Source organism: Streptopelia decaocto (genome assembly GCF_964273445.1).
Source record: "Streptopelia decaocto genome assembly, chromosome: 2".
NCBI lineage: Eukaryota > Metazoa > Chordata > Aves > Columbiformes > Columbidae > Streptopelia > Streptopelia decaocto.
In genome coordinates, this window is record NC_138655.1 from 2211546 (window position 1) to 2236325 (window position 24780).

General features: G+C 47.3%; 1 protein-coding gene across 2 annotated transcripts in view; it reads right to left on the reverse strand.

Moving 5' to 3' along the window:
• Positions 1–24569, reverse strand: part of RHPN1 (rhophilin Rho GTPase binding protein 1) — a 38129-nt gene extending 13560 nt beyond the window's left edge. The window contains exons 1-6 of one of the 2 annotated variants that reach the window (XM_082044891.1): positions 23914–24569; positions 11705–11820; positions 6723–6851; positions 2766–2841; positions 2309–2386; positions 1161–1285 (exon numbers count right to left, since the gene is read on the reverse strand). In XM_082044891.1, the coding sequence (XP_081901017.1) occupies positions 1161–1285; positions 2309–2386; positions 2766–2841; positions 6723–6851; positions 11705–11820; positions 23914–24015 (626 nt within the window). In that variant the 5' untranslated portion in view covers positions 24016–24569. Of the gene's footprint in view, positions 1–1160; positions 1286–2308; positions 2387–2765; positions 2842–6722; positions 6852–11704; positions 11824–23913 lie in introns of both variants that reach the window. The other variant, XM_082044890.1, reaches the window with a different exon arrangement.
• Positions 24570–24780: the final 211 nt, after the last annotated feature.

Consider the following 24780-nt stretch of genomic DNA (forward strand, 5'->3'; position numbering starts at 1 on the left):
GCAGGAGGAGCCTGGAGGGTTTTCAGTGCTCTGTGTGGGCTTGCAAGCCACCATTCTCACTGATCCCCATGGGGCACACACTTTCTCCTTCTTCCCCTAACCAACCACCAGGGCAACTTGATGGGATTGAGTGCCCCCTCAGCCAGTTTGCGGATGACACCAAGCTGAGCAGTGTGGCTGACACACCCGAGGGACGGGATCCATCCAGAGAGACCTAGACGAGCTTGAGAAGCGGGACCATGTGAATCTCATGAGGTTCAAAAAGGCCAAGGGCAAGGTCCTGCACACAGTTCGGGGCAACTGCTCATATCAATACAGGCTGGGGATGAAGGAATGGAGAGCAGCCCTGCAGAGAAAGACTTGGGGATGCTGGTGGATAAAAGATTGGACAAAAGCCGGCCCTGTGTGCTTGCAGCCCAGGTCAATCATATCTTGGGCTGCATCAAAAGGAGTGTGGGCACCAGGTTGAGGGAGGTGACTCTGCTCCTCTATTCTGTTCTGGTGAGACCCCCTGCAGTGCTGGTCCAGCTCTGGGTCCTCAGCACAAGACAGACATGGACCTGCTGGAGAGGGGCCAGAGGAGCCACAGAAATGATCTGAGGCTGGAACAGCTCTGCTGGGAGGACAGGCTGAGAGAGTTGGAGTGTTCAGCCTGGAGAAGGCTTCGGGGACATCTTATTGCAGCCTTTCTGTACTTAAAAGGGGGCGATAAGAAAGATGGGGACAGAGTTTTAACAGGGCCTGTTGTGATAGGACAAGGACTGATGGCTTTAAACTCAAAGAGGGGAGATTCAGGCTAGAGAATAAATTTTTGCCCCTGAGGGTGGTGAGACACTGGCCCAGGTTGCCCAGAGAGGTGGTGGATGAACCATCCCTGGAGACATCCCAGGCCAGGCTGGACGGGGCTCTGAGCAACCTGAGCTGGTGAAGATGTCCCTGCTCGTGGCAGGGTTTGGACTGGATGAGCTTTGAAGGTCCCTTCCAACTCAAACTATTTCATGATTCTGTAACAGCAAGCCCAGAGCAAGGCGAAAACCCAGCTCCCCACATCTGCTAGCTCCAGCTTTGCTGCTGAGGCAGCAATCCCATTGTGGATGTTTGGTACCATCTCCCTCCCCACTCGTGATGCCCCGAGGCGGGATGGGGAAATCTGCACCAACCAGTGGAAGAAGACACCCAGGCTTTTGGTGGGAGGGAAGAAACGGCTGTCAAGGAAGTAGAGCTGGTTGTAATACTCCATCAAGAGCTCCAGCCCGGCTTCATTGCGGCTCGGGGTGCGCATCGCCTGCAGGGATGGGAGAGGAGACACATGGGTGGGAAGACAGGGGGAAACGGGAAGGGAAACGACAGATTTATGGAGCTGCATGTGCTGGCCAGCCCATGGGGAAGAAACTCCACCCGAGTTATTAGATCCATAGGATCAGATCAATATAATCAATAGGATTAGGTCAATAGTGGATGAGATGCTGTGCAGCCCCCCAGCACAGGTTCAGCTGTTGGAAAGGTTGAGGAGGCACCAATTGGGTGCTGGGGCACCCAAATCCAGAGCCAGCCACCTGGGAGCTGTGCTGGAGGTGACGCTCATCTAAACCAAGCTGAGATTATTTTAATTTTTATTTAAGAGAAACTCATGCAAAGTTTGATTAGATAAATGCTAATGATGAAATAGCATTTTTTGCTCTTAATAAAAAAGCCCTTGAGCTTTTGACCCAGCATAGTGAGGAAGGTCAGAGCTCTCCTAATGCCTAATTTTAACTAGGCTTTTTCCCAGTGTCTGGCTTTGCAAGGCTCCTCTCCCACAGCCTGAAGAGCACGATCAGGCCCTTCAGAAGTGCTTGGGCAAGTGTTTTCCTTCCTGCTCTCCCAGATCAAAGCTTCACAGCAAGGCAAAACTTGAAGTTACTTATGAGACCGATTCATAGGAGAGGAAAAATTCACCTTTATCGGATTACTTTATATTTCCTCTTCTCCAAGCACTAGCAGGAGAGAGAGCAGTCGTTTAGCCTTGCTGGGAGTGAATTAATATTCATAAATCAGTAATGGATTGCATTACACATTTTACTGCTGTTCCGTTCCAGGTTAGCCAGGCATTAAAGGACAGGGTAAGAAAACAATTACTGAATAGTCTGTAATATTCTGTAACCTATGAACTGAAGCTGAGGTGCTCTAGTGTGGGAATCCCTCATTCACAAGGTTAAGGGTGCTGTTTGGAGAGGGGATGAGGGGACACCTAAAACAAAATGTGGCACCTCCAATGAGTGTTTCTGGACAAGCCAAAGCAAGACTTTGCAGCTCAAGGGACACCGACCTGCCGCAGCTCCATGAACTCTTTGATTTCTTTTTCAAACAAGATGCTTTCCTCTCCATAGTGTTCACTGATGAAATCCTGGATGGGGATATAAGAGAAAAGAAAACCCTGACCCACCCTTTAAAATAGATTTTCATTATTTAAAGGGTGACTTTGGGTAACTCCATATAATACTGCTTTCCCTGCAAGGAAACCTCCACCAAGGAAAACCATCTCATCCCCTGCCTGGCTCTTGCTCTCCAGCATCTCCAGACCCCTGCCTCCCACTTTACCGTGTCTTAAGTCCAGCTCCTCCTCATAAATCTACTTTTTGCAGCTGTTCTAAACAGAAAATGTTTTGTAGATGCCGCAGCACCTCCTCTACAACAGCCAACCCTACCCATGAGCTGAAACATCTCCCAAATTGCACGGTCGCTCCCCTCCATCAGTTTACAATGTGTGAAACCCCAGTGCTCACCTTCAGTGGTACCAGCAAATCCAGCTCCTTTGTCTCCTTCAGGCCCAAAGGGATCATGGGGACGCTGATGGACTCGCTGGAAGAAGACAAAAATGTATTTAGTGGTTGGTTTAAAAGCCTTGGAAAGACCCTGTGTGTCATGGATTAAAATGACGTAGCTCTTTGCCCTGGGCTTGTGCTGCTCCTATTAAAGGGTGAAACTAGAAGAAGACTCGACTCCACATAGCAGAAGGATGCTCTTCTCAATGGGATGTCGGGAACAGCAACAAAAGAGGAGGGGTGCACAGAAAATAATCTGAAACCATCACTCCAGCTTCTTCCAGCTTCTGCTTTTCTCTCCATAACAAGTACAAGAGCAACAAAATAGGCTCCAGTAATGAAGCTGCTTTAATTAGCAACCCTTGGGAACCAGGTGTGATGTGAGGACAGGTCACGGATTCAGCCACTCCTGTGTGCTAATCTGGGCTTCAGTGCTGATAAGGACTTGCTTGGGCTGCAGTGCTGTGCCTGATATTGAAGTTTTCTACCTCTATTAACAGCAGTTGTCTAATAATAGCTCTTATCACAGAGCTGGTTTGATATTGTGATATGCTGAAGACAGAATCATAGAATCATTTTGGTTGGAAGAGACCCTCAAGATCATTGAGTCCAACTGTTAACCCAACCCTGGTAGCCTGAGAACTTAATCTCCATGCCTGTTCAACCCCTCCAGGGATGGTGACTCCAGCACTGCCCTGGGCAGCCTGTTCCAATGCTCCACAGCCCTTTCCAGGAAGAAATTTTTCCTAATATCCAACCTCAACCTCCCCTAGTGCAACTTGAGGCCATTTCCTCTGCTCCTGGTGCTTGTTCTGGGGAGCAGAGCCCGACGCCCCCTGCCTCCAAGCTCCTTTCAGGCAGCTCAGAGGTCAGAAGGTCTCCCCTCAGCTCCTGTTCTCCAGGCTGAACCCCCCAGGTCCCTCAGCCGCTCCCATCACACTTGTGCTCCAGCCCCTCACCAGCTCCGTTCCCTTCTCTCAACTCGCTCCAGCACCTCAAGGGCTTTCTTGTCATGGGGGGCCCAAAACTGACCCCAGGATTCAACGTTTGGCCTCCCCAGTGCCCAGGAGAGGGGGATGGTCACTTCTCTAGTCCTGTTGGCCACACTAGTGCTGACACAAGTCAGGATGCTCTTGTCCTTCCAGGCCACCTGGGCACATGCTGGTTCACATTCAGCCATTGTCAACCAACACCCCCAGGTCCTTTTCCACCAGGTAGTTTTCCAGCTGCTCTTCCTCAAGCCTGTAGCACTATATTGGGTTGTTGTGACCCAAGTGCAGGACTCGGCACTTGGCCTTGTTGAACCTCACACAATTGGCCTCAGCCCATTGACCCATCCAGAAGCCTCTGTAGAGCCTTCCTGTCCTTGAGCAGATCAACACTCCCACCCAGTCTGCTGTCATCTGCGAACTTACTGATGGTGCACTTAGTCTCCTCATCCAGATCATTCACCCAGGTTTGGACAACAGCCCCGTTTCCTTACCTCCAGATACAGCTGATAACTTGTTGGCACATCACTCATTAGTCCAGGGAGGAAAAGAGGCAAGTTGCAAAAATCTGGGGCTCGGGGCAGGGAGGTTACACCCATATTTTCATCTGCTCATACTGAATAAACATCTCTGAGAGCTATAATTAGTGCAGAAAATCCATTATCGCTCCTTCCCTAACAAGATTTCCACTTGAATCCAATGCCCCAAGCAAACAAATGGGCTTTTGTTTGGCCTGGGAAAGGTTTTGGGGTTGCTGCTACTGTTGTTTTCTTCTTAAACCAGGGCAAACAAGCAGTGGATTGGAAAAATCCATCATGCTTGATAGGGAAGAATCTGGGGAGGATGCATGCAACGCGGGATATGTTACACGCATCCCTGCTTCTAACACAGAAGAACGACCAGCATCCAGAATTACAATCAGAGACTGCAACAGACACTCTGAATGCAGCAAACACCCAAGGGTGGTGGAGATATGGGCTCTCTTGGCCACATGAGGAGGACCATGCAACAGGAAAAGCACGTGGATGGACAAAAAATCATAGAATAATTTGGGTTGGAAGGGATTTTCAAAGCTCATCCAGTCCAACCCCTGCCAAGAGCAGGGACATCTTCACCAGCTCAGGTTGCTCAGAGCCCCGTCCAGCCTGGCCTGGGATGTCTCCAAGGATGGGGCATCCACCACCTCTCTGGGCAACCTGGGCCAGGCTCTCACCACCCTCAGAGTAAAAAATTTCTCCCTTATATCTCATCTGAATCTCCCCTCTTTGAGTTTAAAACCATCACCCCTTGTCCTGTTGCTTCATGCCCTATTGAAGTCTGTCTCCATCTTTCTTTTCGGCCTCTTTAAGTATAGAAATGCCACAGTAAGGTGTCCCCAGAGCTTCTCCTCCCCAGGCTGAAGCCCCAGCTGTCTCAGCCTTTCTCCCCAGAGCTATTCAGCCTTTGGTCCATTCCTGTGTCCCTCCTCTGTCCTGCTCCAACAGCTCCATGTCTGGCTGGTGCTGGGACCCCAGAGCTGGACACAGAGCTCAGGGGGCTCAGGACATGGGGGCACAGGGGCAGAATCCCCCCCTCCACCTGCTGCTCACGCTGCTCTGGGTGCAGCACAGGATATGGTTGATTTTCTGGCTGTGAGCGCACGTTGCTGGGTTATGCCCCATTTGTCACCTACCCGTGTCCCCAAGTCCTTCTCCATAGAGTTGCTCTCCATTCATTCATTCATCCACCCATCCATCCCCCAGCCTGTGCTGATATTGGGGGCTGCCCCGACCCAGGTGTAGGACCTTGCACTTGGCCTTGTTGACCCTCATGAAGTTCACATGGACCCACTTCTTGAGCCGGTCCATGTCCCTCTGGATGGATCCCATTCCTCAGGCGTGTCAACCGCACCACTCAGCTTGGTGTCACCAAACACCATCCACCCACTCATCTCAGGAAGGGAAGGAGCAGCAGCAGTTCCCATGTTGCTGCAGCATCTCAGGTTTTTCTGCCTCAGGGATTTCTGCATTTCTGACCCAGCAAAACGGTGCTGATGAACCACCCCGGCACGTTGGTTTGCTGCTGGTGAACATGCCAGGGTTACCGTTCCAGTGAGTCAAGCCCAAGGTGGTTGGGTAAGCATTTCACAGCAGTAGAGAGTTTCAATTAACAAAAGGTCTAACCTCAGAAAGACAGAAAAATAACCTGATACCCTGGATGGGAAAAGAAAACTAGTGAGTAATCCACTGTGGGAACAGCCAGAACAGGAGGTTGGGCACCTCTATAGCCATTTTTTTAATTGTTTCTGATAAATATCCTATTTCACCTGATAGAAAAATGTGAATATGGTTGTTTCTGTCTTATTCCTCATGCGCTGTGACATTGGCATGCAGAGGATGCACAACCCATCCCCAAATGCTTCCTAAGATTAGATATTAGGAAAAAAATGTTAATGGAAAGGGTTGTCGAGCATTGGAACAGGCCACCCAAGTAAGTGGTAGAGTCACCATCACTGAAAATGTTTAAAAGACACACAGATGAGGTTCTTAGGGACATGGTTTAGTGCCAGTGTTGGGTTAGTGGTTTAACTCTGTGATCTTGAGGGTCTGTTCCAACCAAAATGATTCTATGATTCCAAGTAGGAAAATATGCTGAGTTCGGTCTCCTTGCATCTCTATGAGTTTGCTCTCCGTGTAGTTCTACAGACAAAAAGTGAGTGTTCCCAGGATGAAAAACTGTTCCCAGCAAATCTGGCCCATTCCCAGGTCCTCCCCTATTCTCCAACCTCCGTGTCGTGGTCCCTGCCAGAAGGTCAAACCCTGTGCAGAGGCAAGAGCAATGGATACCAAGGCAAGAGGCTGCCTTCCTCCCAGAAAAAGCAAAAATTAAATGACAATAATAAAAATAACATCCCATTTGAGCAGGCTGCTCTTCCCTCTCTGCAGTTTACCTCTCATTCTGGTAGACATCCACGCTGCTGTTCAGCTCCTCCAGCTCCTCCTTCAGCAGCTGCAGGTTGGAGTTCACGTAGCTCAGCTCCAGGGCGACCGTCTCTTTGACCTTGTGGTTACTGGTGGCCCTGCAAGAAAACACGATATGGATCAAACCTCCCTTCACTTCATCAATGACTTTATTTATCAACTCTTGGCTGCACCGATAAATAGAAGTGAAGTTATCCAACGGTACAGTAACATGTGCATCCATACAAATGCTCCTGGAGAACTGTGTCTCTTGCTCTGCACATGATCATAGAATCATCGAATGGTTTTGGTTGGAAGAGACCTTCGAAGCTCATCCGGTGCCACCTCTGCCATGAGCAGGGACATCTTCACCAGCTCAGGTTGCTCAGAGCCCCATCCAGCCTGGCCTGGGATATCTCCAGGGATGGGGCATCCACCACCTCTCTGGGCAACCTGGGCCAGGCTCTCACCACCCTCATCATAAAAAATTTCTTCCTTATATCTAATCTGAATCTCCCTAATCTTTTAGTTTAAAGCCATCACCGCCTGTCCTATTGAACATGCCCTGCTAAAATTTCATCCCCATCTTTCTTATCAGCCCCTTTTAAGTATTGAAAGGCCACAAGAAGGTCTCCCTGGAGCCTTTTCTTCTCCAGGCTGAACACCCCAAATCTCTCAGCCTTTTGAGACCAGGGAAACCAGATCAATCAGGCCCCTGTGCCACGGAGGCTGAGGCCGGGCAAACCTCATCAGTGCTGCACCCTGCTCAGATCAACCTGCTCTTTCTGCTCCAGAGCAACTTTCCCCTTGCCCATCCACGCTCTCACACCCAGCGCAGCTTCAGATTTTGCTATGAGCACTCAAAGTGCTCACACACACTAAAATAAAAAGTGCTTTACGGTCGGGTTTGAGAAGGTGCAAACGACCATTCTGCTCACTCATTAGCAGAGCCGGACCCTGCCCTCCCTTCTCCACTCCTGCACGTCAGGAGATGTAAACACCATGGATTGATTTCAGCTGCCTGCTCCCAGCAACACGAGCTCCCAGGCTGATTATAACCCTCTTATCTGCTCCGAAGGAAAGCGGGGAAGAGATAACCCAGAGCTGACAGCGTTGGCTGGAAGCGATTCTGGCTGCTTGCACTAAATCACGTCACGTTCCGGGAAAAACAACACGTGCACGAGCTCTGCTCAGGGCTTTTCCCCAGCTTTTGCAGAGCATTTTGCCCTTGCCTTTTGTGTTTTCTTTCTTTCTTTGTGGACAGCATCGTCCAAAGGCTTTGCCAGGACCTGGCTCAGGGCAGTAGAAAGAGCTATGCTGTTTTTCTTTTAATATGCTGGTCCTTTAATGTCTCACAGAATCCCAGAATGTCAGGGATCGGAAGGGACCTGGAAAGCTCATCCAGTGCAATCCCCCCATGGAGCAGGAACACCCAGCTGAGGTTCCACAGGAAGGTGTCCAGGGGGTTGGAATGTCTGCAGAGAAGGAGACTCCACAACCTCCCTGGGCAGCCTGGGCCAGGCTCTGCCACCCTCACCGGGAACAAGTTCCTTTTCATTTTTCAGTGGAACCTCCTGTGTTCCAGTTTGTACCCATTGCCCCTTGTCCTATCATTGGTTGTCACCGAGAAGAGCCTGGCTCCATCCTCCTGATACTCACCCTTTATATATCTGTAAACATGAATGAGGTCACCCCTCAGTGTCCTCTTCTCCAAGCTAAAGAACCCAGCTCCCTCAGCCTTTCCTCATAAGGGAGATGCTCCATTCCCTTAATCATCTTCATTGCCCTTCATTGCCTGTCTCCTCCCCTCACTCCTCTTTGCTGGGATTCCCCAAAACCAATTAATTTCTTTTTTATTTTAAACAAAGCAGAACCACAGCCGCTTCCATTTAAACATCCTTCAGCATTTCCGTTATTCCCCATATGGTATCAGCACAGTAACCACTCTTTTTTCCCTATAAACCAGTATTTAGTTGCTATTTTAGTCCTTTACACATCACAACACTTCCAGGACACAGGTGCATCATGGCTGTCATCACAATTTTCCTCCAATAAAAATTAAAGGGAGTTACCCCTCCTTGCTCCCAGCTGGCAACAATATTTATGTATATATTTTAAATTTCTTAAGTTATTAATAGTGGATGTGTGCTGATTTTCAACCCAGCAACACCAGGCTAAGTTTGCACACACACACACACACACGATGTATTTCTGACTGGTGCTTTCACCTCTGCTCTGCACCAAAAAGGACTTTATCACCTCACAAAGCCCAAATTTGCTCTGCAGGGTTTTGTACGCACGTGCAGGTTTCTCCAGGTCTTATCACCGGGTTAAGGTTTTAAAGCCCAGCGTGTCACTTTGGGGCACTCCAAGTGCCACGCGCGGCAATTAAGAGCACAGAACCACTTAGAAAGCTAATTTAGGGGAGAACCCCATCTTTTCCATCACCAAACCCAAGTGCTTTGTGCACCCTGTCCAGGGCGGGAGCTGATTTATGAGAACTCAGAGCCTACGTGTCTCCATCGACCTCCTCGGTGAAGTTATCAGCTGTTTGCTCAGCTAACACCAAAGACTTCTAATTCTTTTTTATTTTTTTAATTTCTTTTTAAGAAACTGCTCTATTGGCGACACCTTTATCTCCCCGATTGCTTCGCTCAGCCCCAGTATTTGAACAAGAACGGAAAAGGTTTCTGCCACCTCTGCCCATTTATTTATCCGGCAAACAAACCCTCTTAACGCCCCTGAGCAAACATCACGTGCGTTATTTTTCCAGCACACCATTCACAGTAACCTCTCCAGGAAAGGCGACCGATACGCTGAACAGAACAGTTCAGATTATTTTTTAAAGCATTTAGAGGTCTTTTTTATTATTTTCATTTTTTTTGAGGCAAAGAAACCAGCGTTTTCAGCTGCAAACTCTGCCCCAGCCTGGGCAACCCACAGCATTTTTTCCCATTTGCATTGAGCATTAGCACATAGAGATGCAAAAGAAATTTCAAGTCTATAATTTTTAAGAAATAACCTTTAGACTTAGAACATAATCCCCCCGCAGCCTTAAATTTCAGGCAAAAGCTTGTTTGTTTGGGGTTATTTTCCCCTCCAAGATTTCCTGTGTTTCATAAGCTCTGAGCACTGTAGCACCCAAAAACCCACATTAAAGAAATAAAGGAAAAAATAGAGCAAAATAAAATAGAACAAAATAAAATAGAATAAAATAAACCAAATAGAACAAAATAAAACACATTAAGAAATTTTAAAAAGTCCTCAGCTGGAAAGTGAACTTGTGGAAGGGAGGAAAAGTGGCTGCTATGAAAAGACATTCAAACTGCTGATCCAGCAAAAAGACAAGAAGGAAAAAAAGAGCCTCATCAGTGCATTTCCCTGGCTGAGTAATTAAGATGTGTTTTGCATCACATTTTTCGCTCACTCCCCTACACGCGGCTCCGATTCCCGTTGTTTGCACGAAAACCGCGGCCGGGTGAGTTTCTGCTGAGCCAGCGCATTTCCCTTTTGTTTTTTTTATAATAAAGGGGAGTCGTGTGGAGCAGCACACGTTGGGATTTCATGGCCTTTTTTTTAATTAGATGAGGTTGAGGTGTGGGGGCTGTAACCTCAACTCCCCCAGGAAGCCTCGCTGCCATTAAAATACCATTTCTTTTATACTTTAGCGGAGCAACTATTACTCCCTTCTTCCAGGTGCATGCAGCGCTGACATTAAATGATTAAGTACAGAATTGAAAAGCCAATCTGATTTTATTGAGAGGAAAAAAAACACCCAATCAAACTGGAAAAATATGCAAAAATAAAGCTATTTTAGGGTAGTCTTATGCTCCAATATCACAGAATTATGGAATGTCAGGGATTGGAAGGGACCTGGAAAGCTCATCCAGTCCAATCCCCCCACCAGAGCAGAAACACCCAGATGAGGTTACACAGGAAGGTGTCCAGGCGGGTTGGAATGTCTGCAGAGAAGGAGACTCCACAACCTCCCTGGGCAGCCTGGGCCAGGCTCTGCCACCCTCACTGAGAAGAAGTTTCTTCTCAAATTTAAGTGGAACCTTTTGTGTTCCAGTTTGAACCTATTACCCCTTGTCCTATCATTGGTTGTCACCGGGAAGAGCCTGGCTCCATCCTCCTGACACTCCCCCTTTATATATCTGTAAACATTAATGAGGTCACCCCTCAGTCTCCTCTTGTCCAGCTCCAGAGCCCCAGCTCCCTCAGCCTTTCCTCACACGGGAGATGCTCCACTCCCTTCAGCATCTTGGTGGCTGCGCTGGACTCTCTCCAGCAGTTCCCTGTCCTGCTGGAACTGAGGGGCAATATCCAACAGAAACATGAAGATACACGCAAAAGCTACAAATAAAGGTCATCCTCGGGTTAAAAAAAGTTAAAATAGCTGCAAAAATAATGAAACTGCATCGTGACAGCTCTACAGAGAAAGGCATTAATTCCCTGGATTTACTTGTGCTGGACCAGCTGCAATCTGAAAACCACACAAAGGTACCAAATTTTGCACTATCCCATAAATGTGTCGTTCCAACAGCGTGAAAAACCCATCCGCAAAGTTATACCTGAATTTTCCGATTCTGGTGGAACCACTGGGATGGAGATTTTTGGAACTGAAGCTGGATTTGACCCATTTGCATGGGGTATCATCAGGCAGGAGATGCTGCACTCCGAGCTCAATCCCAGCTCAACTTTTATGCCCATTATTACATGTGCTCAAACCCTGCTTTGCCCCAGGCTCCCAGGACATTAAAATGAAAATATTCTGTTAAAATGCATAGCATCAGCATTCCACCAAATGGAGGGCTGGCATTTCTAGGATGAATACTGCAAAGTCAAAGGAAAACAGAGCAAATCCCCACCACAGCCATAGGAGTGCCGGCATCAGTTGCCTCGTAGACATCAAGACCATATTTCCACCGAATCCCTGGACCTGACGGATGCTCAAGGGACCACAACTCACCTGAAGAGGTTTTCTGCCCCAGCTCGCATCCTCATCTCCTTGTTGATCTGCTGGTTAATCCGCGCTCGGCGATGCTGCAATTTGCTGCGCTGGGTCTGGGCAAAGGGGTCGCAGCCCTGCTGAGAGAGAGCGAAAGGGTCTCACCAAAACAAAACCAAAATGACCTAGAATTTTGGGAGTAAAAATGGCACTTTCCGAGCCTGATGTTGCACTTGGAAGAATGTTTTGTTATCTAATACTACCTGTTGCTTACAGCAATTTATTTTCTAAGCTATTGAGGTGCTGGAGCGAGTTGAGAGAAGGGAACGGAGCTGGGGAAGGGCTGGAGCACAAGTGTGATGGGAGCGGCTGAGGGACCTGGGGGGTTCAGCTGGAGAACAGGAGCTGAGGGGAGACCTTCTGATCTCTGAACTGCCTGAAAGGAGCTTGGAGTGAGATAGTGGTTGGTCTCTTCTCCCAAGTAAAGAGTGATAGAGTAAGGGGAAATGGCCTCAAGTTGCACCAAGGCAGGTTGAGGTTGGATCTTGGGAACAATTTCTTCCTGGAAAGGGCTGTGGGGCATTGGAACAGGCTGCCCAGGGCAGTGGTGGAGTCACCATCCCTGGAGGTGTTTAAAAGAGGTGGAGATGATGTTCTCAGGGGCATAGTTTAGTGTTAGTGTTGGGTTAATGTCTGGACTCCATGATCTTGAAGGTCTCTTCCAACAAAAATGACGCTACGATTCTATTCTATGCAGAAAACGCTTCACAAATGCCACCGTGAATGGAAACCAAGCATCTTCTTTCCAGGGTCTCACCATCTGGATGCAAGACAAGACTCTATATAACCCCTGATCTCAGGAACAGATGTGATCTTGTGTCTGTAAGTGTTCCCGTCTCCTGCCGGCTGTAGGGGATGAGGCACAGGCAGCAAGTCAATAGTTCATGGGGGTGGAGAAACAAGCTGCACAAAGCAATAAATTAATTCCATCCCTGCCTCCTTCCTCGGCTTCGGCTGGGATTTTCTGCAGACAGGGAAATGATGTTTAATCTCTGACTTCAGGAAACACAGACAGTAATATCCCTCTGTCTTGTGGGTTATTATGGGATGCCTCCGGCACAGAGGTTGCTACGAGGAGGGTCTCTGAATCTGGGGTCACAAAAGCTCTACCCAAGCAGAGATGATTTTTGTTGTGTGAGGAGCAGTTCAGACAGACAAAATGGGGCCATACAAGCCCCCTGAATAATAATAATTTTCAAAAAATGTGTTTGGGAGGTCGTAAGACCAGGCAGTTTAAGAGATGGAGACCTCTCAGCCTGCTTTTCATACACCAGCACAAAGTATGTGCAGATGCCTCCAAGAACATATTAAGATCCACTGTAGCACTGAAAGAAATTCCTCAAAGCCACTATTTTGCTCTTTGATTCCCTCAAAAAAAATCCATTTGCTACATCTTGCCTTGGTCCCCACTGCTTTTCCCCCATCACTGGTGGTGGACCCCTTGACTCCACATCCAAAAGTTGTTTTGCAACCCAAGAGACTCAATAGAGCTCAAACAGTATGCACCTTATCCAAAACACTTTCTCAGCTCTTTTCTTCCATGTAGAGAAGATCTTGATGGGCTTCACTAGGCCTCACCTCATCCTCCAGGATGGGCCACAACAGTCTCAAACCCAACAAGCCAAGGAAACCCTTGGTTACCTTTCTAGAAGATACTGCAGGTCCTGTTGGTATTCTGGGAAAACTTATAACAAATTATTTGATTTTTTTTTTTTTCTGGGCCAATAGGAAAGGAAAAAAATATTTGCTCAAAAAAAAGAGTGTGAGAGCAGCTTTGATTAGTAAACAGGGAATGGGAAATGTTGTGTTTTCATGGACTTCAGCTTTCTGAAAATTAATTTCTTGTATTCAAAGTCCACTCAGTGGTGCCCCCTTTGAAAAGGGTCCTGGATTAACATCAGCATTTTTATCTAAGCAAAAGATTTGAGCTCCTAATTGGTACATTGGAGACCACAGAATAAGAGTCACTCCATCTGGCCCATAAATCTGCAGGCTTAATGCTATACAATAATCTACGAATTTGTTGAAATTACTGAAGGAATAAGCTGGAAGCAGGAGGTCACGATTATTCTGGAAAAGCACTTAAGTGGGACGTTAAGGAAAACATCCCAACAGCTGCACAAATCTCGAGTGAGGAGCAAATACAGGAAAGGCTGATCCAGAAATGCCACTTGTTGATTTGTCTTGGGGAACCCACCCACCTTGTACACATCATTAGCTCCCCAGGGGGAAAAATATCCAGAAATTGGAAGAAAAAGGAAAAGTACGAGTAATCCCACACCATGGAGACCAGCAAGGGATCATGCCAGGTTTTCTCCAGCAAGAAGGAGCTGGGTCATTTCTGAGCACAAACAAAGGAGACGGCAGCAAACTCTTGCCCAGAAAGTAGCTGCTCATGCAGATGTAGTCCAAGATACTGCACAAGTATTTCTTTTATTAATTAAAGACTGATTACAAACATTGTGTTTCTTCATACAGTGCAAGGCATTAACCTGTATATGGAAATAAAAGCTTAAAGCGGGGGAAAGAAGCTGTGAAGGTGGTGTTAATTAAAATTTCAACAGCCCCTCAGGTTTATTGATGAGAGCTGTGTGCACTTGTCAGCTCCATAGACATGCAAGCCAAATACATATGCAAATATATCCAAATACACACAAATGAGCAGGAGCCAAGCCCCCTCTCTCTGCCTCTAGAATCATAAAAATCTACCCAAAACTCAACAGCCTTGGTAGCAACGGTTGGAGGTGGAAAGCACCAGTTCTTCCTACAGGAGCTTTCACGACCTTTGAGACCTCTCCACTTTTTGCAAAAGTTTGCTTGAAAGCAGTCAGAAGATTCTTAGATTTTTTTTGGAGGGAAGAGGAAAGACTACTTGAATAAATGAGCTGGAGGCCAGAGGAACTGGAGATGAGAGATGATGAAAGAGGCACAAATGGAAGGAATATCCAAAACAACAGAGAAGGTCCATGAATCACAGAATGGCTGGGGTTGGAAGGGACCTCTGGAGATCATCCAGTCCAACCCACCTGCTAAAGCAGGTTCACCAGAAACGTGTCCAGGCGGGTTTGAATGTCTCCAGAGAAGGAGACTCCACAACCTCTCTGGGCAGCCTGGTCCAGGGCTCTGGCACCTCAAAGTAAATAAGTTTCTCCTCATCTTCAGATGGAACCTCCTGTGCTTCAGTCTGTGCACGTTGCCCCTCATCCTATAGTTGGGCACCACTGAAAGGAGTCTGGTCCATCCTCTTGACACCCACCCTGGAGATATTTATAAACATTTGAGATCCCCTCTCAGCTTCACTTCTCCAGCTTAACAGCCCCAGTTCTCTCAGTCTCAGACAAGAAGTGAGACGCAGAGTGTTATGAGCAGACTCTAGGATGGTATTACGAGATACTCAAATTCAGCGTTAAAACCTCTCTGCTGCAAAAGCAATTAAGGGGTTTAACTAATTGACTTGGCAGCTCCCCACTTCTCCCATGCCCAGCTTGAGACAACACCAAGAGTCCAAATTCAAGTCACCACAGTGTCAAAGCTGCTGAACAAGACCCCTCTCAAACACGCAACAGAACAACACTGGAAATCGTTGATCACTTTGTGTTTCCACAAGGCCACGAAGGAGCTGCCCTCCAGCAACGTTTCCAAGCCCTGAAGCAGCTGGGGACCAAACGCACCCCAACAACATCCAGGACATCATGGCACTTGGATTTTCCTAGACTTTCCCCTTCGAGAGACACTAAACCACTTGTAGATCTGCAATGCTGTTTTTTTTCCCCCCTATCTGAATACTGGGTGTCTTCTCAATCAGATTTATCGAGAGAGTTATCAGTTCCCATCCAGGTTCTTAAGTCAACAGCAAAAAGGTACCGAAAAGTCAAGTATTGGAGCACCTGACATAATACCAAAGCCTTCTGAGGGTGTCAAGTCAGGATCTTGAGACTTGTTGCCCCTTTAGGGACTTAATGTGACCTCCCCACACCTCACTTTCCTCCTCACCTTTTATGATGTTGGGTAATTACAGTAACCCATGGGACTGCAGCACATTTTGCCTCAAGAAGATCTGCTGTTGGTCCCAAAGCATGGACCAGTAGAAGCATTATGCCAAGGCCACCATGGAGAACCACTAAGTCTAATCTGCAGCTGCTCCTGGGGTGAAATAACGTTATTTCTGCAACACAAGTATTGGAGCAAGAAGAAATTCAGCTCCAGCATAAGATGCTTAGTCCAGGTTAACTTACATAGGAAAGGAAGCACCATCACAAGCAAAATTGGTCATATTTAAACAAAAAGGTAGATAGTTCAGACATTGGAACAGGCTGCCGAGGGAAGTGGTTGAATCACCATCCCTGGAGATTTAAAAGACACATAGACGAGGTTCTTAGGGACATTGTTCAGTGCTAGAGTTAGGTTAGGTTATGTTTGGACTCAACAATCTTGAGGGTCTTTTCCAACCAAAATGATTCTATGATAGGTGAAATAGAGAGTCAAAGAGGAGAGCATGCCCACCCTCTAGCACCTTGCATTCAAAGAAACCAAATGCTTTGCCTGGGCCCATACTCTCCAAGACCCAACCAAAAGCTAAAAACTACATCACCCGAGTTTCTACAGTAAGCGGCAATGGATTTAAGAATGCCTTACATAAGGGAGGACATAGGGGAAAAATACCCCACTGTTAAGCGAGGAAAATCCCTTTTATAACCTAATTCTTATTTGTACAAGCTCTTGAGGTCAACCCTTTCAGGTCAGGAGAAAGATGTGTTATTTCAACCAGCCTCTTGGGCTCTGGGGTGCACTTAGGGACATCAAGAGAAGAATAAAGCTGGGTGCTTAAGAAGTGGCCAGGTTGAACCTGAGATTTCTTAGCCTTCCCAGTTTAAAGCTTCTGCTCTTCCAGTAAAAGGCCATAAGTCATGTAGCAGCCAAGGAACAGCACACAGAGGACAACCTGTGTTAAGAAAGCCATGAAAACGAATGAGGTGTAGGTCATTAAGTTATACGAGTTGTGGCCAGCTCTGAAGTTTATTGCCTCTGACAAAGCAGGATTAGAGCCAATATTATTGTAGCAAGGCCATTTTATGCTCAGAAGACATCTGCCAAATAACATTGCATTCAACCCTCAGCATGGAAAGATGTCAGTGTTACATAAAGGACCTGGCCCATGCCACCATGTAAGGAAGGGAAGAGGCCAGAAGACCTTTTCCAGAGGTGGCCAAGACAAACAGATCCTCTTTGAGGGATGTCAAGGCTTCTGCCAACTCAAACCCTATCTTTGCAGGGAATATATACAATGATGTAATGGTGTCATTAACTCCCTGACACCTCTTCCAGTTCAAGAACATCCATCTGGGGTGTTAAATAGGGCAATTACGTGGTTAGATTTCCTTCTGCAAGCAAGGCCTTAGGGAATGTTTGTGTAGACATGATCACCACAGGTACTTTGCACTTCACTTCTCCAGGAGATGAAGCCTGGATATGTCTTGTGTGACACACCTAGAGCATTATTTGTGACCCTGGTGACAAAACAAGGCCATCACCTCCCAGCTTTCTCAGCACTAATGACACACAAACTTAATCACCTGGAGGAAGAGGGAGATGCCAGCAAGTACAAAGGGCAAAGCCACACACAAAGGGGCTAATTTCTGCTCTTTTGTTTCTGCTAGAAGAACAGGAGCTCAGTTGCTTCCAGAAAAAAAAAAATAAATAAAATAAACTCAAAACTTATGCATATGAAGTGATCAAAGGATGACTGTGAGCTGTTAGAATGTGTACTTGTAATTTTAGTTATCACCGCAATGGATATTGCAGTAAAAGGTCCCAGATACCTGCAGAGCTGGGTTGGATCATAGGACATGCTCCACAGCCCATCTGCTGAAGCATGGACCAAGCTGTGCCATCTCCAAGTCCAGCTTTAGCCATAAAATAGTCACCACCAGGATTATTGCCAATTAGAGCAGCTAGAGAGTGCCCACAGAATAGCAGGAGAAACTAAAGCAGCTTAATTTGAACATAGACTGGAGATTTCCATAATGTGGCAATGGTGAGATAAGTTGAAACCTGGTGCTGACCTGAGCTCTACAACCAGTCCCACCACCAAGCAGACAACCTTCACATGCCTAAGGACAGGGAAGTTCAAGGAGAAAGGTGCAAGGACAGCAGGACACCAGCCCGCCCTGTATCGCTGCCATATGGTTACATAAATATATAGAGACAGTTGGTGTCAGGCAGTGCAATAGATAAGGGATGAGCTGCCACTTCTGGGAGGTGAGGCACTTTTAGCTACAATTTTGTCTTTTTTTCAATGAGGGAATCACCTGGTTTGATGGAAATAAAATAATCTTCCCTAAGATATGCCATTAATGTCATTGGTAGCAGCACATCTACATTGTCTTCACCTACATTTCTTCACTGTTGGGCTGTCGGGCATTGGAACAGGTTGCCCAGGGCAGTGGTGGAGTCACCATCCCTGAAGGGGTTCAAAAGATGCAGAGATAAGGTTCTCAGGGACATGGGTTAGTGCCAGTGTTGGGTTAATGGTTGGACTCAATGATCTTGAAGGTCTCTTCCAACCAAAATGATTCTATGACTGTTCTGCTGGTACCTCTGGTAGGACAAAACAGGCTCTTATCTGCTCTCACAAAGCAGAACAACACGCTTGTTATGAGACAACCAGAGTTCAGCCATGTTGCTGAAGGACAAGGGGCAGTATTAGGCCCATCTCACCTTCTACTGCTGAGACCAACTCAGGAGATGGTAGATATCACAAATATATTAAGCGTAGCCCAGCTGCATTTAGTAAAGGGACCAACAATGCTCATCTGCTACACCACCTGAAGCCATAACTGCCTTCATTGTTTCCATTATCCCAGACTGCTGCATATGTTCTTTAAAGCCTTAAGGATTATTTTAGTTTTATAATTTATCCCTCCCAGGTAATGGACAACTTATTGCTTTTTTTTTTTTTTTAAGGGAGGGAGTCAAAAGGCAACAAGACCCTTGCTATTAAACCCTTCCCCGGGGAAGGAAGAATCACAGAATGGTTGGGGTTTGAAGGGACCTCTGGAGATCATCCAGTCCAACCCACCTGCTAAAGCAGGTTCACCTGAGCAGATCACACAGGAAGGTGTCCAGGTGGGTATGAACGTCTCCAGAGAAGGAGATTCCACATCCTCTCTGGACAGCCTGATCCAGGGCTCTTGCACCTCAAAGGAAAGAAGTTTCTCCTCATATTCAGATGGAACTTCCTGTGCTTGTCTGTGCCTGTTGCCCCTCAGCCTATCATTGGGCACCACTGAAAAAAGGACATGGTTCAACTCTTCTGTTGGATAATCTGTTGGGTTTTCAATCATTTGACATCTCCAGTGCTGCCTTGTTCCCTCCTCACACCAGCCAGCTCCTGGGGCTGGTTGCTCAGAGCATAAATACACCCCTCAGACAAAATGGCAGGAGTTCTCCTGGAGCCTGGCTCCCCATGACTCAGCTCCACCTCATCTCCTCCTACCTCAGAAGTTCCCACAAAAGCCAACCCAGATGCTCTTTCTACACACACAGAAAGAGAACTGGCAGTCATAATAAAATAAATAAATCCTTTGGAGCCAAAGGCAAAGCCAAGCAAAGCTACAAGACTGGCCTGAGATATCTCAGTTTGACACCTGATAGACATGAAGGCCACACTTCAGATAGAGCCACAGCAACCTTTGGACATCGTAGACTAGTTTGCGTTGGAAGAGACCTTAAAGATCATTTGTTCCAGCCCTCCTGCTATGGGCAAGGACACCTTCCACTATACCAGGTTTCTCAAAGCCCCATCCAACCTGGCCTTGAACTCTTCCAGGGATTGGACAGCCACAACTTCTCTGGGAAACCAGTTCCCATGTTTTACCACCCTTATGAAGAATAATTTCTTCCTCGTATCTAATCTAAATCTCCCCTCTTCCAATTCAAAGCCATCACCCCTTGTCCTAACACTACATGCCCTTGTAAAAAGTCCCTCTCCAGCTTTCTTGTAGGCCCTTTTAGGTACGCCACAAGTCATTCCATCTGAAAACTGTCCTCTTATCCAGAGGGGACACTCCTTTGTGTAGAAGTGAGATTCGAGGTCAATGCCAAATCCATGCCAGTGCTGGATATGGTTTGTTGCTAACCCTAAAGGCCTCCAGTCTTCAGAGCTGTCTGCAAAGTGGCTGTTGGGTGGTGAGCTCCTACAGCACTCCACGTTAGTGACCAACCAACCTTTCCAGCACTACTAGTCTGCACTCACAATGCAATTAAAGAAAACAGCACATGAAGGAACACAAAGTGCTACAGCACAAGCTTCACATGACCCAGCAATACGTACTTGTGGCCCAGAAACCCAACTGTATCCTGGGCTGCACCGAAAGAAGTGTGACCAGCAGGACAAGGAAGGTGACTCCACTCTATTCCACTCTTGCGAGACCCCACCTGCAGTACTGTGTTCATCTCTGGTGTCCCCAACATAAGAAGGACATGGACCTGTTAGAATGAGTCCAGAGGAGGCCAAGAAGATGACCAGGGACCTGGAGCACCTCTGGTATGAAGACAGGCTGATAGACTTGGGGTGGTTCCACCTGGAGAAGAAGCCAACGACACCTGTAGCAGGCTTCCAGTACCTAAGGAAACCTACAAGAAAGCTGGAAAAGGACTTCTCACAAGGGCATATGGTGATAAGACAAGGGTTAATGGCTTTAAACTGAAAGGGGGTGGATTTAGATTAGATACAAAGAAGAAATTCTTCCTCATGAGGGTGGTGAGACACTGGAACAGCCTGCTCTGAGAAGCTGGGGATGTTCCATCCCTGGAAGTGTTCAAGGCCAGGTTGGACAGAGCTCTGAGCAACCTGGACTAGAAGAAGATGGCCTGGCCAACGGCAGAGAGGTTGGAATTAGATGATCTCTAAGGTCCCTTCCAACCCAAACCATTTTATAGTTCTACGAAATTGTACAGTTTGTACCCTGGAAACCTTCAACCCCAGCAGGGATGGTGAACGAAGAACCAAAGATCAGTGTTTGAGAGGGTCAAGCACCAACCACCAAGGGTAATTCAGGCAGAAGTGGGTAACTCCAAGCCTGGCTGACAGTGTTCAAGAAGAGACTGGACAACGTCCTCAGACACACAGTGAGAACTGTGGGGTTGTCGTATGCAGGGAAAGGAGTTGGACTCGATGATCCTTGTGGGTCCCTTCCAACTCAGGACATTCTACGATAACTCCATGAGAGCGGGTCAAGTCCAAGCTGCATCTGCTCTCCACTAATCCACCCAACTCACATCAAGGCACACTCCATTTGCTCTGTAATAAAAGCCAGAGCAAAATAGCAGCAAAAAGACATGGAATCACCAAAACTGAAACAATTTCTACAGCTCCATGAAGCACTGACACACAAGCTACCACTGTCATTAACAGAGATACCATTGATCTATGAGCCCAACCCTGTGCATGGAACATACCATCTCTAGGTACAACCTCAGCCCTGCGGGTTTTACTAAGTAAATGATTACAGCACCTCCCAATTGAAAAAAATAAAATAATAAAATAGGCAGGTCCTTATTTTCATCCCCTCTCAGGAGAAATAATATTTCCTAACGGAGTTTTATCCCCAAAAACGGGTGTTTCCAAGTGCACAGGTGATCCAGCAGCTGGAAAACTTGCTGTAGAAACATGGTAACTGGAGCATCAAGCTCTCAGAACCTGTTTTATTTCCAGAACCACGCTGGTCTAAAAGCTATTTTGGAGCCAGATCTGTCAATTTGGATTATTATTCCTGTTTGCAACCCATGATTCTTCATGTCAGGCCAGCACAGGACAAGTGGCCAAGTGACCCTGGTTTAGCCACATTAGCCCATGGGACAGAGAACAAAACAAAAGCCAGAGAACCATTCCAAACACAAAAGCAGGTTTTAAAATACTCCTTTTTTCAAAGATCATCGATAATTTCCTTCTTTTCCTAGCCAAGGGCTTTTCAAAAAGTAATATGGGCTTTTACTACAAGACAAACAGTAGGTCACAGCAAATGTCTTTTTTTCCTCCCTGAACATCTATTTATATATAAAAGTCCCTATCATGAAACTAATCTCATGAGGCACTCCGTCTGCAAGCTGTTTTTCTGTGGGAGACATTACCAGCTAAAACCTCTAAAACCTTTTATTGAGAATATGGTTACATCACACAGCCTTTTAACAAATGAGTGCAGGATTAAGGTTTTAAATTTCCCAACAAAGTGCCCTCACTCTTTGGCTAATGCACTCAGCAAGAGGAAGAAAAAATAAAATGGGAGGAAAACATAAAAAAATGGGGGATTGGGGTTTTTAAACATCAAAACCTGCATCCAGAGCTTGAATTTTATGAGAGTGAAACTGCTCTGGGGAGCTGGGGGAGGTACAGGGCATCATGAGAGCCGGGGCAGGGCGCCAGCAGGAAACAGATGTATTAAATCTTCAATGCTGATACATGAACCCTGACAAAAACATTAAAAAAATAAAGTGTGTATATATATATATATATATATGTATATAAATATATAAATCACTGTCACAGCAGTGTTCAGGATCCCCTGCATGGAAGCAAACATGCAGTGGTCCCATCCACAGCCCTTGATACTCTCAGTGTGGAAAAACAAATAAGCAAACCCTAAACAAACAAACCAACACCGGGGAAAAAAAAAAACCCAAACAAACAAAACCACAAAACCCCTCAAAACCAACAAAAAATAAATAAACAACAACAAAAAAATGAACCACAACAACAAAACTGCGACACACAACTGGAAGAGGTTATATTGATAGTTTGTCTTAAATAAAAAACTGATATAATTAATAGGAAATGGTTTAGGGTTTTTTAAATTAAAAAAAGTAATCATGTTATGACAGATGTTGCTTATCCCCTGCCAGTTTTCCCCCCTAAAGCTTTGCAATGTTTTCCTGTGTTATTCTCCTCTGTGCTACCGTCCGGCAGATGCAAACAGGGTGAACTGATTGCTCATACAAGGGAAATGGTGTGTCTATATGCAGAACGAATTGGAAAATAAAATGAAATAAAAAAAACACACAGAACTGCTGCTAATCTTCCCTCACAAATGGCACCTGCTATTTAGACAAGGTCCTGGGCAAACTCCAACCTGGTTTAAGGTTGCAACCTCTTGAGCTGCAGCCAGCGAGGCCAGGCTCAAGTGACTCAAGATCAGATTGATCCTTGTTTAGCCAGGTTGCGATCTCAACACTCGCACAGGAGGTTTTTTTGCCAAAGGGCTGCAGAAACGCAGCTCTCTGCTGAAGAACAAGTTTTGAAAATTATACACTTGCAAGAAGAGATCAGATTACAGGGCGAATTCGCCGCAGGTTTATAAAGCAGGCTCCCAGAGGACAGACCTAACAAGAGATGTGCTTAAGCAGCCCTAAAAAAAATAACGTTTCCCCATCTTTTCTCGTACCAAGCGGTGCTTTTTGAAGCCTCCCCAAGCCTCGGAGCGTATATTCACGCCCAAGGGATGGCACGGAAAGTCGAGCGGCGGGGTCGGTGGCAGCCCGAGGACAATCCCCGTTGGTTTTACCTCGCTGTTACTAATTAAACAAGTGACGCCAGCAGAGCTATCGGCCCCATCTCTCACGCACAGCCGGGCTGCACCAACTCTCCTCGCGGGCAGGTCCCGGGGGAGACGCGTGGCAGCGATAAATGCTCTGCCCGGTACCTCCGATGGCGAGGGGAGGGACAGGCAGCGCTTGGCTGGACCATCTTCCTATGGGCAAGAAGGAGAAAAAGCCAAAATATAGGAGAATTTGGTTAAAAGGAGTCACTGGGAAACTTGCAGATGGAGCCAGCAGAGGAAGAAGTGATAGAGGAGTGGAGTTTGAGAGATGAACGATGAGTTGTGCAGGGTTGCCTATGGATGGGTTGGATCAGATGACTTTTGAAGTTCCCTTCCAACTCAATCTACTCTATGATTCCGCGATGCTACTGACTCATGTCCACCCCACATCACACACCAAACCCTTCCCCATCCAGCCACCTGCCATCCCCAGCACGGTTTGATAGCCAGGATGGACTTGCACCCCCACCCATGGTGACCACCATCCCCATGGACCAGATCCCCAGTTCTGCAGATCATCATTTGGGTGCTTGGCCGTCCCACTGCCACCCATGGCACCCCACAGTTGTTCCTCACCTTCCGGGTGCTGCTGCTCTTCAGGGCTTGCAGGAGGACGTGGCCACTGTCCCCATCCCCTTCCCCACCAGCGGATGGGGTCTCCTCCTCGGGGGACATCATCTCCAGGGGTGCAGCATCCACAGGTTGAGAGGGGTGGGTCCCCAGCTGGGGTAACTCTGACGCCCCCACAGGGTGATTCTGGGGTTCTGTGTCCCCTCCTTGGGTTGCTCTGGTTCTCCTGGCCAAGCCCCACACCCTGGTAGCCCCCAAGGGGTTCAAAGCCCAGCCTTGTCCTGGGTGGGGGGGTTTAAACCCCCACTGGCCCCTGTGCTTTGATGCTGCAAACCCCCGTGCACCTCACATCTGGCTAGATGCAAGTCCACAGCTGGCTACCCCCGTTGCAGAGATATCCCAGATGGGATGGGGGAACCTCCTACAGAGCTCCCAAAAATGGGGAGGGGGGTCAAACCCCAACAGAGCTACCCTAGCTGGGGTGAAAAGTGCCCCAAAACTCAATTGCAAGAACTACCCCAGATAAGGGGTCAAACCCCTCCAAACCCCCTCAGCAAAGCTACCCCAAATGGGAAGGGGGGCAGTCTCCCTTTACAGAACTACCCCAAATAGGGGGGGAAGTCAAACCCTCCCAAAACTCCCTTGCAAGAGCTACCCCAAATGAGGGGGTAAACCCCCCAAAACCCCTTGCAAGAGCTACCCCAAATGGGAAGGGGGCAGACCCCCCTTTACAGAGCTACCCCAAATAGGGGTGGGTCAAACTCTCCAAAACTCCCTTGCAGAGCTACCCCAGCTGGGATAGGACCCCCCGCAAAGCTCCCTTGCAAGAACTACCCCAAACGAGGGGGTAAACCCCCCCAAAGCCCCCTTGCA